This window comes from Seriola dumerili, unplaced genomic scaffold (genome assembly GCF_002260705.1).
Source record: "Seriola dumerili isolate Sdu_G_001 unplaced genomic scaffold, Sdu_1.0 BDQW01000110.1, whole genome shotgun sequence".
Classification (NCBI taxonomy): Eukaryota; Metazoa; Chordata; class Actinopteri; order Carangiformes; family Carangidae; genus Seriola; species Seriola dumerili.
Genome location: NW_019174365.1, coordinates 10,877,644 through 10,891,411, shown reverse-complemented (window position 1 = coordinate 10,891,411; position 13,768 = coordinate 10,877,644). Strand labels below are relative to the sequence as shown.

The window sequence follows — 13,768 nt, the reverse complement described above, 5'->3', positions numbered from 1 at the left end:
TATTAGCAAGAGGAATCACTCGTGGTATAATAATATAACCGGCCACAAAGCAGGAGCGAAGAACCAAAGGATATTTGCTCAACAGTGGTGGAGAAAGTACTTTATTTAAATAAAAGTAGAGTAGAGAAAAAATAATCTGCAAGTCCTGCAATCAAAATTCCTCCTGAGTAAAGGTGCATAAGCAGTACCAGAGAGATGTACTTACAGTATCAAAAGGAAAACTACTCATGTTGCAGAGTGGCCCCTTTCTGAGCATTGTAGCATTGTGATGTGCCCATATGAAACTTGGTTTGATTGCTACATTCATCCCTCCAGTTCATACTGATCCAATACTAACATGCTCCCAATGCAAGTGATGGCAGAGCTTGATGGCTTTTAAGTAAAAACGTATGAAAATGTTTAAGTTAAGACAGCCTCCAGCATTAGTCAAATTAAGTAGATATCTCCCACAATTACAACCTTTTTAGTGCAAAACCCTTCTCTATTTTATTTTTTGAAAATTAACAGTGGTGGAATGACTAGGAAACATTTTATGTACAGAAACATTGGCAGAGTGAGACCTCTTCCTTTCATTTCATCTCATCTCTGCTTGTGCCCAGTGCAGCATCCTGCCCCCATCTCTCCTCAAGCTTTGCATTGTGAACTGTAGATGCCCCCTAGTGATAAAACAATATAATATAATAACACCAGCAGATAACACTCTTGATGATCTCTGCCTGGTATCTACAAAACGTGATCTAAATCTAAATGCTGCACATATAAGGTAACTTTAAATACCATTAAAAGTGTTTGGCTGCTGTTTTTAAAAGAAAAGAAGAGCTGTCAGTCACATCCTGTTGTAAACCAGTGAACACAGATTAAAAATGAAAAAAAAAAATTACACTTAATACAAGAGCCCAAAGACCAACTCATGAGCTAATTTATTACACTAAATGTGACAAAGAAGACAATATGTATAAAAATAAAGAAAATAAGGCTAACACAATCATCCAAAAACAACACTATCCCTCAGGTCCGTATGAAGTCCAGTATGGGCTAGAGGCTGACCCATTACTGTACTGCGTCAAAATGCATTGTGTTTGTTGGCACAACAGAAAATACATGAATATATACGACTGTTATATGATGGCAGATTCCTAATGCACAAACTTCATGTGTCAAGGCAAAAGTTCAGAGTGAGATACAGTAAAAATACTGTACGTACAGAATCACAAGACATCCTCTTTTCTTCAAACATAATACACACAACATTTAAAAATGTTAAGGCCCATGTCCTCAAATAAAAAAAAAAAAAAATTCAATCACAAGTAGAAAAAACAGCACCAAACATCAAACAGAACTTTATACATGAAAAAACCTTCAAGGTGTATTTCCACTGCCAATGTGCGTATGTAAAACTGAAGAGGTTTATCCAAAGGCCCCATGGGTAAGTGTTTTAAGAGTTTCCTAGCATGGCTATCCCACAGTCAGCTCCTGATTCTGGGCAGGCCTCCAGCCGAGCCAGCCTGCTTTGCTCCAATGCGATGGCCTCAGCCGAGTGTTTGCATTTCTCTGATCCACACTGACAGGTGAAATACTTGCTCTTAATGTCCCAAAACCGGTCTCCATAGTCAAACCTAATGAAACAGACAGGACCAGTCAACTCGGATGGGACTTTGGGTGAAATATGTTAGTAACAAATAAAACCGTACATGCTCAAAGACCACAAAAATGACTGCAAGAAAAAATGAAGAAATAATATAAACGCCTCTCGACTTCTCACCCCAGCTCTTGTCCACTGAGGATGTCTCTGGAGCTGAAGAAGGCGATGCGGGGGAATCTCAGGTCCTGGTGCAGCATGAAAACACGTACTGGGATGAGGTTGGGGTCACACAGGTGGTTGATGAAGCGGCTGATGTTGCCGTAGTACCGGGCATCAATACAATACACCTCCCCATCCTGCACAGGAAACACACAAGAAACACACAAGAAAAGTAAAACCTATTATTTATTTATTCCTAACCTATGCAGTAGAGTTCCCATTTTTACTCCATGGCACAGAATATAAGACTGATTATTTTTGATGAGCTTGTTTGTTTGTGTGACTGATTTCTAAATGTTAAAAGTGTCCCTTTAGAGTTATTACCAAAGGCTAGAGAAAGTCTGCTGTAAGCTAAAAACTGGGGCAATGTTGTCTAGCTCAGCAGTTGTAGATACAATCTGTTTGCTGACTGCATGAGATCAGGTCTGGTTAGTTATTTACGATATTCATTATACAGGAATTTCCCGGCACTGTCATCTATCTCTATAAAGCAGAAACTGAAAAGCACATTTTAAAAAAAGTTCACCTTGTTGTCCAGGTCAAACAGGTAAGAGTCGTCCTCTCTAACATCTGCCTCTGCGTCAGAAATCAGCTCTCCAACATATCTGTGTGGAGGGAGGGATGAAACTTAACTTTTAAACTCTGACTTTTAATATAAGAGCAACCTGTTGTGTGTGCAATGGACAGGTTTCTCTTACTCGCAGATGAAGCTTCCCTGGGGAATATCTTGGAGAGCTCGAACCCCCCAGCCCATCTTCTCGGTCCTGTAGAGCTGAAGGCGCACTCTGTTGGAAAAATAGGAAATAATGAAAGTTCAGACTGTAGCAGTCAAGAGGACTAAACAATTTTAAGGTAATCAGTCCGCATACTGATAAAATAACAAAGATATAAATACTGAGCTAAAAAATTGGGCTTTGGCAGATTGAGGCGTGTATTGCAAACTGGAAACACTCTCTCTGCAGAGCTGTTAATCATCTTTGATAATAATTAGTGTTTTACTGTTGGTGCCTTCAACAAGATGTAGGACAATAGTTATTAATCTGGTGGTGTTTACCATTTAAAAAAAAAAAAAAAAGGAGAATTTTCACTTGAAGCCCATTAACTTCATCAGCTAAACTAGTTCCTGCAATATTTTTATGATACACGGCTGACAAACATTATGTTGCACGAGATGCACTTAAAATTCTTACTTGATTCCTGCCTGTACCACCCTGTTCTTGCATGTTCGATAACAGGAACACGCCATGTTGCATTCAAATATAAGTGGAGGTTCAATTTTGTTGAACTCTTGGAGCAGCCGCTGGTCCTGGTAACAGAAAAAAAAAGGCAAAAACAAGTTGCAATTACTTTCACTTCTTAAGTTTAACACTTAAATATTCTGGGGCGTCGTGTGGCGTAGTGGTCTAAGCAGGCGCCCCATGTGTAGAGGCTACAGAACTCGCAGCAGTTGGACCCGGTTCGAGGCCCGCATCGGATGGCCTTTGCTGCATGTCATTCCCCCTCTCTCTGCCTCCCCATTTCCTGTCTCTCTCTATTGCACTATCAATAAAGGCATTAAAAAACCCAAAAAAATATACTTTAAAAAAAAAAAAAAAAAACACTGAAATATTCTGTAACCAATGGATTTTAGTCCCTGACCTCACAGACATCACTGACTTTCAATCCAAAAAAAAAAAAAAAATTGTAATTGCAAACTATGCAGATCTTAATTGATCCTACAGAACAATTCTCTTTTTGCTTGCTGGTCCAGGTGGTGGCTCCCCATAAGGAATACACATGAAGCTGGTCAATTTCATGTTAAATGTCTCTCTACTTAAAGAGGAGGCCACTGATTTATCAGTGCACTCCTGTAACATTGTCAGACTCATCAAGGACAGTTTAAATAAAAATGATCAAAATTGATGCAGCAGGACCAGAGAGTCTTTTTTTTTTTTTTTTGTTTCATACATTCTTCTTTCTTGTCAAAACCTGGCGGCGACATTACCCACAATGCAACTGAAATGCAAAAAATCTGCAAGGGTTGAAAATTCCAACAATGAAATCCTACAGGTTTTCTGAGTAAATTACTTTGACAATGTGGCTTTTAAAACAATATTTCTATTTACCTTGTCATACCAGCAACGGATGCTGAGCTGTCCACAAAGACAGTTACTAGATGAGCAGTCATCAGTGCAGCTACAGTGCTAAAAGAAAAGATGACAGAATTAATGAGATGTATTTTTTCCCTGCCGAGGATGTAGGTGTGTGTTTGTACTATAGAAAGAGAACAATGAAGTCAGAATGAGAGCTTGTTTTACATTTTACCTGCAAGTGTGTAATGTTGCGGTCTATGTTCATCGCTGAAGTTTCACAGTTTTCTGAAACATATTTGTAGTCTGAAGGACAGCCCTCGTCATCCACTGCATTCACACAGGGAATCGGCACGTTCTCATAGCCCTGCGCTATGTCACTGGAACAGAAAGCAAGGGGTTAAATCAGGACTATCAGGGAGTTAAACATCAGAAGACAAAAAAAAAAAAATCAGGTTACAAAGAACAAGCTCATCATAAAACAAGGCTCCTTCAAAAAAAACACAACCTACCTGCAGATGATTCTTTCAGTCCGAAGCATGCGATTGGTTATTCCCCTCCGCAGCTTCCTGTTGATCTGGAGTGCGACCCACACCGGTGTATCAACCCGTGCAAGGGTGAGAGGTGTGTCTCCTTCCCTGTTCATGATGTCAATATCTGCACCTCTGGACAGGAACAACCTGCAGAAGAAAGACAGTGACAGACGTTTTTGGTGGAAAAAAGTATTGCACCCATGGTTGAGTGTTAGATAGGTGGTATAGCTTAAAGCAACAGATACAAGTGACCCCTACATTAAATGGGCATACAGCTTGTGATTGACAGTGACTCACGTAACACATTCCAAGTATCCCTCTCGGGCGGCGATGTGGAGCGGCGTGTCTCCATGCATGTTAACTGAGGCGAGGGAACAGCCAGCGTTCAACACCAGCTCTGCTATGTCCACATTCCCTGCGTACGCCGCCCAGTGGAGACACACGTTCAGTTCCTGGAAGGAAACAAGGGACTGTTTAAAGTAATAACCTGAAATATTTTCATACAACTACATCCATTTTGCTGTTCGGTCTCTGTCGCGACTCGTTACACCACAGTTTATATGGCTTTAACATTTTCTCATCATTTCAGGCAAAGTCCTTTGACACACAAGACGAGGTGTGTTTAATGTTTCCAACAGCAGCAGTCAAAGCAAATTTGGCTGAAGCAAATCAAACCTGAAACAATTAGTTGATCAAATCATTAGTTGATTAGTTGATTGACAGAAATGTAATCAGCATCCATGGACCCTGGAAACTTGTTTCAGGTATTTTATGCCATTTTCTACAGACCTTCTACATTCTACAGACCAAATGACTAACTGACTAACATTCCTGCATAAAACATATTTTTTCAAATCAAGTATTTCAAGATCACCACTTAAAAGTTCAATTACACAAACCGAATCCAGACCTCTGTACTGAGATTTTTCAGCAACACAAGGGAAAATAAAAAGGGCTATAAAAAAAAAAAAAAAAAAAAAAAAAACCCACAAAGGTTTATACAGGTATTTAGGCATAAAATAGATCAGACAAGTTCCACCAGAGTCAAGTTCTAAAATCCAGCTCTGGTCAATGTATATTACCAGGTATACTGAGGGGAGCTGCTAGAAATTAAGTAAAAAGAATGAAAAGACACTTTCTTCTAAGCCCAGTTTTGAGTAGTAGAAACTTACCTTATCATTGATGGTGACATCAGCTCCTCTGTTAAGCAGTGCTCTGATCACGTCAACATGTTTGTGCTCGGCAGCCCAAATGATCGGTGTCCAGCCACCACTGTCCTAAAACCAACAAACAAGAATCAAAATTAGGCAACACTGGCCTCGTATGAGTCGGTGTAAGACAGTTAAGACGCACTTTGCTTAAATGATCACATATCTATCTATCTATCTATCTATCTGTCTATCGTGTCCTTTACCTGTGCATTGACATCAACCTGCCCCGTCTCCAGCAGCATGCTGACGATTTCAAGGCTGCCCAGTTTGGCTGCGTGGTGGAGGCCAGTATATCCATCCTCTTCCTGATGAGTAATGATGTAAACAAAGACTGAAATCCATATCAAATCAAACCTCTACATGTTCACATTTATTCTATTTTATTTCAGGCACTAAGAGACACTTACGACATGATAGACACAGGCGCCGTTTTGGACCAGGTAACGAGCCACCTCAAAGTGATTATTGATGATAGCCTCCAACAGTGGAGTCCTCAGGTCTTTGTCCTGGGCATCCACTTGAGCACCAGCCTGTCAGTATACAATTAAAAATAATTGTGAATCCAAAAGGCACAAGGCTTGGTGAGATTGTGAAAAGTCCCCCAAAAACACCTGTTACAGAGCATGGCTTCTTTAAAGTAAAGTTTAAGATATTTCTGCAATGAATTTAAATGCACTGGTTTCAATTTTTATCCCTCACTGCTCAATTTTTACTCCTGCTTGGTTACACTAAAAATGTAGAACTGAAATGATTGCTGCATTAGATGATCAACAGAATATAATTTTGATGATCGATTAATTGTTTCAGTCGTTTTCCAAGCGAAAACGCCACCGTTCACTCTTAAACAGCTTCTCATGTGGGAAGATTTGCTGGTTTTCTTTTTACATTTGATAACACACTGAATATCTTTGTGTTTGGACAGTTGGTCAGACAAAACAAGAAAATTGAAAATGTCACCCTGCACAGCCAGATATAAAATGACTAATCATCACTACTAATCATATAAAAAGAAGGGAAGGTGCTAACAATGCACTGAATTTCCCACCTGTACGAGCATGTAGCAGACTTCCAGCAGTCCTCTTTGAGCAGCAGCGTGTAGAGCAGAGCGCCTGTTCTGAGAGTCAGGCTGGTATGTTGGATCAATGCCCTCCACTGACACACACACACACACACAAAAGCACAGTCTTCATAGACAAATCTGTACAGATCTACAGCAGCCATGAGAATCGTCAAACCCAGACAACAAGTTTTCTGTTGCCGTCTGTATTTCAATACAGACAGCACTCATCTTTGCGAAACCAGATGAAAAGTAGAGTCTACAATAAAGGCATATTTGCCACTCACTCAGCATGAGCAGAACTCTCTGCACCTCTCCTTGCTTGGCAGCGGGGTAGAGCTGGCGAGGGTGGAACCTCAGTTTCTTCCTCCTGGCAAATCAAAAACAACAGGCTTTCCATTGTGCTCTGAAATAGTCTGAGCTCCTCCCTTTGACTGAAACATGTCATTTCATTTGGAAGAGCTAAAGCTAACAAAACAAATATTTTGTCTTGCTTGACCTATCATGCAATTTTGCTGTGGCTGCAGATGGACTGTTCGTTTGCATAAAACTGTTCTAACAGCTGGTTGGTGGAGATGCGTGCAACTTTCAGGATTTCAGGAACAAATATTGATCAATTATCAGCAGCTGCAGATCAGATATTTTCAAGTATAGAACATCTCTAAACTGTTAGCACACAAACATCTTCAAAAGAGTAAAATGAGTTTTACTGCAACTCAAACATGACTTTATACTGTGCTTAGACTGTGTATATACTTTAAGGAAACAAACGAGACAAGCATTGAAAGCTCAATTTTAAACTAAGTAGTAAATAAAGACCCAAAACAAAAAGATTTAGAAAACATCTATTAATTATTGTATCTAGTCCATTGTTCGATCCCTTGAACCTACTGTGGCTGAAAATCGTAAAATCTTAAAACTCCAACCTCTCTGTGTCCTGTGTTAGAATGGCCTTCTGCAGCGCCGCCCTGCTGGGCCCAGGTGGAAGTGCACCAGGGCTGATGGGTTTCCCATTTGGCATACAGAGAGAGGGCCCCACACTGTCCACTCCCTCCTCTGCTGGGGGGATGGTGGCCACAGTCGCTGCTGAGGCTACAGGCTGCGGAGGCTGCTGCTGCTCCACTGCCAGTGTTACCAAACCATGGCTACGCATACGAGCACTAGAAGATGCAACGAAGGAGGGAAGATGTAAGGAAATTACATTTTGTACAGGTGAATGGAGTCAAATCGGTCAATAATTCTTATGTCAGTCAGTCATACCTGACCGGTCTTTCGGGCATCTTCCCATCCTTCATCCCCCCTGTGGAGGCGGTGAGCGAGGGTGCAGTGGGGACAGACGGCGGTAGGGACGGGGTGGTGGTGGAGGATGCCGACATGGTGACAACGGTGGTTGCAGAGGCTGTGGACGAGCTGAAGGAGGGGATGGTGACCTCCTGGGCCTCCGAGGCATCTTCGCCGCAGTGGGGACAGAAAAGCATACCACCGCCATTTGCCCTGCTGCGCCCGCCGCCTAGAACCGTCACACAACCGCGGTGGAAACGGTGAGCGATGCGCTGGTCCGGGCAGCACTCAAGAAACGTGCCCTGAAAGAGGAGAAGATTTAGGATATGCAAGAGGGAGAAAGAGGAGAAGCAGGTAGGATGTTGAGGAGGAGAAAGTAGAGAACAGAGCAGGGCATCAAGGAGGAAGAAAAGAGTATCAAAGCATTATAAGTTATATCTCTGTGTAACCACAACAGGTTGTTTAAACTCTTACCGCTATGCAGAAGTATCCACACCCAGGACAGCAGTGGTGTTTGACCATGTGTGAACGATGGACGTCACAAAGCACCATAAGGGGCACCCGACTGGATGGCCGCATGGTCTCCCCTTTAATAGTCCGACTGGTACAAGCCCTCAGCTGAGAAACAGGGCAGGAGAGAAAAGATTAGATTACACAGCTGGAGTTCCCACGAAAGCTATCCGCGAGCTTTATGAACTATCAAAGACCAGCAGACAATGCATCACACTTTGCTGTCCAAATCTACACATGATGCAAATGATGGTTCTTAATTCAAATGACCAAATGCAGAGTCAACACAAAAAGCGAAGACATAGACAGACCTCTCCGTTGATGCTCTCAGTGGCCATACACTGTCTGCTGACTCGGTGGCTGGTGCTGTCCACACGAGGAGCCTCCATCCTGCAGCTGCACAGAGGAAGCTCCTCCAGCCGCTCCGTGTCTCCTGCATCGCTGCCGTCTGCGCAGGAGAGGAAGAAAATTAGATTTTTCTGAAAATTTGTTTGTGATCTTAAGGCTGAAGGAGATAAACAAAAGCTTTTTTAATTTCATTCAGGGTCACGAACACCAAATATTAGTATAATTTATAGCCGAGCTATATGCAGTGACGTATCGATAATAAACCTACCATGATGAGGAGAAAGTGTCAGACTGTCAGCAGCAGCAATGTCCAGAGCACCCAAGGGAACCTCTGTGTACTCTGCAGACCTTCCTGCTGAGGAAAGACCAAATGACTATGAGCATTAGGCATAAAAGAAACATACTGGAAAATGATCCACATTAATGAGATACAAGTGTTTTTTGCAATTCCAATGAGAAGCAATTAACTCCCTTTAAAAAGCACCTTTTAAAAACACAACACTGAATTGACAACACTAACAAAAATATATTTGGGCTTTTTTTCTTCTTCAACAGAAGAAAATGCTAGTTTTTGATGACTGCTTGCTCTTGGCACATTTACAGCTGTGCAACAAGTGTGGTTTCAGAAAACCCCATAAGTAATGTCACTCACCTCCCAGTGTCTCCACCACATCAGCAGTGTTTCTCTCTTTCTCCTGGTCTGACGGCGGCCATGAAGACTCCTCGCTCTCATTTCTACTCTGGGCGGTTCTCTGTGTTTCGGACTCTGAACTCTGCATGGGAGAAAGTTTGTCTGAATATAACATTTGACATGTGTGAAAGGGAGAAAAGAGGTTGAAACTTCTGAGTGGTTTATTTTTTGACTGAATTTGAACATTCCTGCCACTGCTTTCACACTATTCTGCAGCTGGTGGCGGTAAAGTGCAGGGAAACATATTTTTCAGTCACCACCCCGTTTTTCAATTTTGGAAATTGAAAGAAAACACCATTGACAGTCCAGCAAGTGGTGCTCTCTTCTCAATTAGGTATAGGAAGGAGTTTGAGTTGTTATACATTCTGTATTTTCAAGCAAGTGCAGAATGATACAACAATTTTGGGCTGGTATTGTCCAGCTTACAGCTAACAGGTTAGCTTGAGTGACATCTTCAGGTGAGATATAAGTAATCAGCAGGGTAGTAAAACCGATAGAGTCACTCACATGATCTGACATGTTCAGTGACCCCTCTATGTCTTTAGTATGCTGCCTTGCTTCTCCCCCACCATCTTCAAACTATTAAAGAAACAAAAAAAAACGCAAATTTAACAATGGAAAAATGTCTTTGACAATGGGTAATTAGTTTCAAGGGACAATACGTAAATCTAAGTCTCACACCTTTTCTGAATCTCGCGTGGACGGACTGGAAATCTGTATTTTCTTGGCCGCCTCCTCTTCTGACTTCCCCACACTGCTGCAGCTCTTCACTGGTGCAGTCTTGGCAACAGGCTCCGCCTTTTTATGGAAAAACATTTCTTCCTGAGTTTTTAAAAGAAATCAGAAAAGACATCAGCAATAGACAACATTAACCACTGAGAGCTTATCGTAGCAAAGTGTAAATTATATGCCCGCAGACACATCATCTTACCGCAGTTTGAGCGTTGTCTGGAATGTTCTCAGACTTCTCAGCTGTGTTGTCAGATAAATGATCCAGTTTTCTCCTTTTTACACCTGCAGGAAACATGACAAAGCAACATAAACCACGAGAGTGAGCTTTGATATTAACAAGGACCCCTGACTCTTTTTTTATTCACAGCTAACAGATTATTTCACACAGGTAAATATTAGTCGGTGGGAATATTTTACTGATACAAACCAGTTTCAGTGTCAGAGGAAAGGCAGGTAGAGGATCCTGAGGGAGTCACAGGTGCCTCAACGTGACTCATCTGTAGAACAAAAAAGTGACTCAAATTATATTATATATAAAAGAAAAAACAGAACCGCTCCTATACTGTGTGTGTGTTTAGTCAGTGGCTGGAAAAATGCACTCTGTTAAAGAATCAAAAGACACTGGGCCAAAGCAACATCAGATGCCAAATGTTGGAATAAAATCAAGACAAAAAGTTACATATTTGACTCCACTCAATTCAAATGAAAATGCTAGCTCCTTGTTAGAGATGAAATAGGCTCACCTGTCCTGGTGGAGGCCTGTTCATGGTCTTGCGGGCTCGGTGGATCTTTGGTGGGGCAGGGGAGATAGAGGGAGATGAGGAAGCTGTGGCAGAGGAGCAGGAAGGAGCAGGTGGCAGGGTGGATTTACTGCTGCCGGGTCCAGAAACGCTCATCTTTGCTCGGCCGGGGGACAAGGTTGATGTAGAAGGAGAGGAGGACAATGAAGAGGAGGATGTTGATGGAAGGGACTTTGCTGCGTGGCCTGTGATAGGGACATAAAACCACTTACTGAGTACTGTTTTAAAAATCCTTGTAAACTGCTGAACGGTAGCTATCCACTGAAATTTTTTTTTTGTATTATCATATTGCTATAATAATATCCTAATTAATATATTTCTTACTGTTGAATTTATGCTTCAGGATCAAAACAGTTCATCTTATTGTAAAATCTGAGACAAATAAAATCAGGTAACTCAAACAGAAGGAGCCATCATTTCAGCAACACTGATAAAAGCAGGCTGGATCCAAGTCTCACCTGGAGCAGGTTTGTTTGGGGATGAGGCAGGTGACGTTTTCTCGCCCTCTTCTCCAGCTCTGGATGCTTCCTTACCAGGTTGCTGAGGTGACAACATCGATGGAATACCACCCATGGGCTCGGTCTTCTTGGCAACAGCAGTTGTGGTGGGGGCTGCATTATCTGAGAAACATTCAGAGCCCATGACTTAAGAAAACTAGCACAGCCATGGAGTGAAAATCAAAACAGCAATATAATTCTGTTGGTCTGTTTACCTGAAATGCACAGATTTCAAACATTAGTACAAACCCCTCATGTATCATCTGCAGAGATGAGATGTATATGTACCTTCCTTGACTTGACTTGGTCCAGCTAACGGCTCTGCGGGTGTTTCTGAGTCATTTTCTTCAGGGGGCTCCTGATAGAGAAACAACAGGAAAATAAGTCAGAAAATGTGTATCCATCATTTTTTAAAGCAACTGATATTCAGGAATACAGACCAGTAAAGGTATTTATTCACTGCAGTTCAAGCAGCAACAAGAATATGAAATAATTTAGCTTTTGGTGGAGTTGTGTAATAATTTATGCACAGTAACACTCAAACTTCAGAACTATGGTCTACTTTGTTTTTGACAATTAGAATTAGATTAGGATTAGAGGAAATGATTAGGTATACTTGGACTGTAACAAATCTACTGCACTTCTGATATCATTTAGTTTCTTTTTCACTGGCTTTTCAAGGAGCAAAGCTTCATTTTATAAAAATTAACAGGATTACATTGATAACTACCATGTAAGTAAGACATAACTCTTGTTTGTGGTCCTTTTTTTAATCTCACACCACAGCTATCCATTGGTTTTACAACACAGCTATTTGGTTATCCATTAATGTACTAATAATTATTTTTGCTCTATATGCTAGTCAAGACATGTTTCCTAGGAAACACACAAAGTTTATGCCACAGGTGGAAGGCAACTAAGTACATTTACACAAGCACAGCGCTTATGTGCAATTTTGAAATACTTCTCCTTTACTTTTATTTCCATTTAATGTTACATTAATCATCTAAAACATACTCCTTTCACACTTCATTTGTTTTATAGCTGTAGTTACTAGTTAAATGTATATGTATTAATGTATAAATATGTAGAAAAAATTATGTCATAAAATACAACACATTGTTAGAGATCATAATGTCATATATTAATGAATCCATCACATGGACAAAAGGAGTCATTTTACTTTGAAATTTGTTTGGTATTTCATGCAGGACCTTTACTTATAATTGAGTATTCTTACCTTTGGCTATTATACTTAAGTAAATGCTCTAAATACTTCTTACATCACTGGATAACACTTACTTACTGGTTCAGGTTTTAGTTGTGTCATCACAGGTGAATGTCCCTGAACTAAACATGATGTTTGTTTGTTTTTCCAGTGTAAATCAGGATGAATGACAAAATACTCGAGATGTAATTAACTGTGAGGAGATACATGAGATGCAATGTGGTAATTGGCTCCATCTAAATCCAATCACCAGAGACACACACAAAAAAATAACGAAATAACATAAGAATAGCAGCTGTTCATGTGATTGCAACCGCTCAAGTCCTGTGTTTAATTTCCACCTATTGCAAAATAAACCTTTCAACCAATGACTGATCTTCTCTGTTGACACGACTTTACCGCCATCAGTCAATCAACTCATTCATTCCTTTCACAAAAACCAAAGCAGGGCGCTTCAGCCAACAATCGTCGGCAAACTAGAAAGGAATATGAGGCTAAATTTCACTCACTGGCTACTTACAAATCCTCCCATTTCGCTTCTGTAGATTGACTTTTTTGTCTGCGGATTTGCTTTGAAAAAGGTCCATGCAGAAAAATCTTAAACGCGGGTTTAATACAACAAAAGGCGGCGAATATGCAATGGTCAAACAGTCAAAGAATCAAGAAAATAAGTAAAAATTCAAAAACATTAAAGCAATCCTCAAAACTGTTACAGGCTAATGATGCTAGCAGTGCAGCACAGCTTGCAACAAAGAGCTCTTACAACCGACAAATTAAGGTATTTTGGGATGTGGCATACTGCAGCTTTACTGACATGGTTCGGCTGTGTAGGCTATTGCGTTTAAAGGCGTTTGAACAAAGTTAAATTTCATTAACGTATCATTTTGTGTTGCAGTGGGGTTCCTACCTTTGTCGTTGTCTCAGATGCCGACATGTTTCCCAACTAGCGTCGACGTAAATAACGTACTATGTCACGGGCCAAGCCCCGCCCCCCAATGTCAGTTGATTCT

General features: G+C 40.9%; 1 protein-coding gene across 5 annotated transcripts; it reads right to left on the bottom strand.

The window, feature by feature from the left end:
- Positions 1-315: 315 nt before the first annotated feature.
- ehmt2 (euchromatic histone lysine methyltransferase 2) lies at positions 316-13,693 on the bottom strand. 5 transcript variants are annotated; one of them, XM_022747025.1, is made up of 28 exons: positions 13,666-13,693; positions 11,819-11,888; positions 11,492-11,653; positions 10,977-11,218; positions 10,661-10,730; positions 10,433-10,515; positions 10,183-10,323; positions 10,009-10,080; positions 9,463-9,583; positions 9,079-9,165; positions 8,774-8,910; positions 8,427-8,570; positions 7,932-8,254; positions 7,598-7,831; positions 6,959-7,041; positions 6,660-6,766; positions 6,022-6,144; positions 5,818-5,919; positions 5,576-5,680; positions 4,701-4,873; positions 4,383-4,550; positions 4,106-4,250; positions 3,907-3,984; positions 2,992-3,107; positions 2,500-2,586; positions 2,328-2,406; positions 1,763-1,938; positions 316-1,616 (listed from the first exon to the last, which is right to left on the bottom strand). In XM_022747025.1, exons 1-28 carry the CDS (start codon positions 13,690-13,692, stop codon positions 1,436-1,438), a joined length of 3,636 nt encoding a protein of 1,211 aa, XP_022602746.1. In that variant the 5' UTR covers position 13,693; the 3' UTR covers positions 316-1,435. The 5 variants fall into 5 exon arrangements, with proteins under 5 accessions (XP_022602746.1, XP_022602748.1, XP_022602747.1 ...); XM_022747027.1 differs by having other exon boundaries at positions 4,701-4,855; XM_022747026.1 differs by having other exon boundaries at positions 9,079-9,162.
- Between the last annotated feature and the right edge of the window lie 75 nt (positions 13,694-13,768).

Excerpts from the sequence above, each read along its gene's own strand:
- ehmt2 (XM_022747025.1), bottom strand. The coding sequence starts at position 13,692 with ATGTCGGCATCTGAGACAACGACAAAG. Across the intron at positions 11,219-11,491 it reads CCCAAACAAACCTGCTCCAG|GCCACGCAGCAAAGTCCCTT; the intron begins GTGAGACTTGGA and ends TCCCTATCACAG. Across the intron at positions 10,516-10,660 it reads TTCCTCTGACACTGAAACTG|GTGTAAAAAGGAGAAAACTG; the intron begins GTTTGTATCAGT and ends TGTTTCCTGCAG.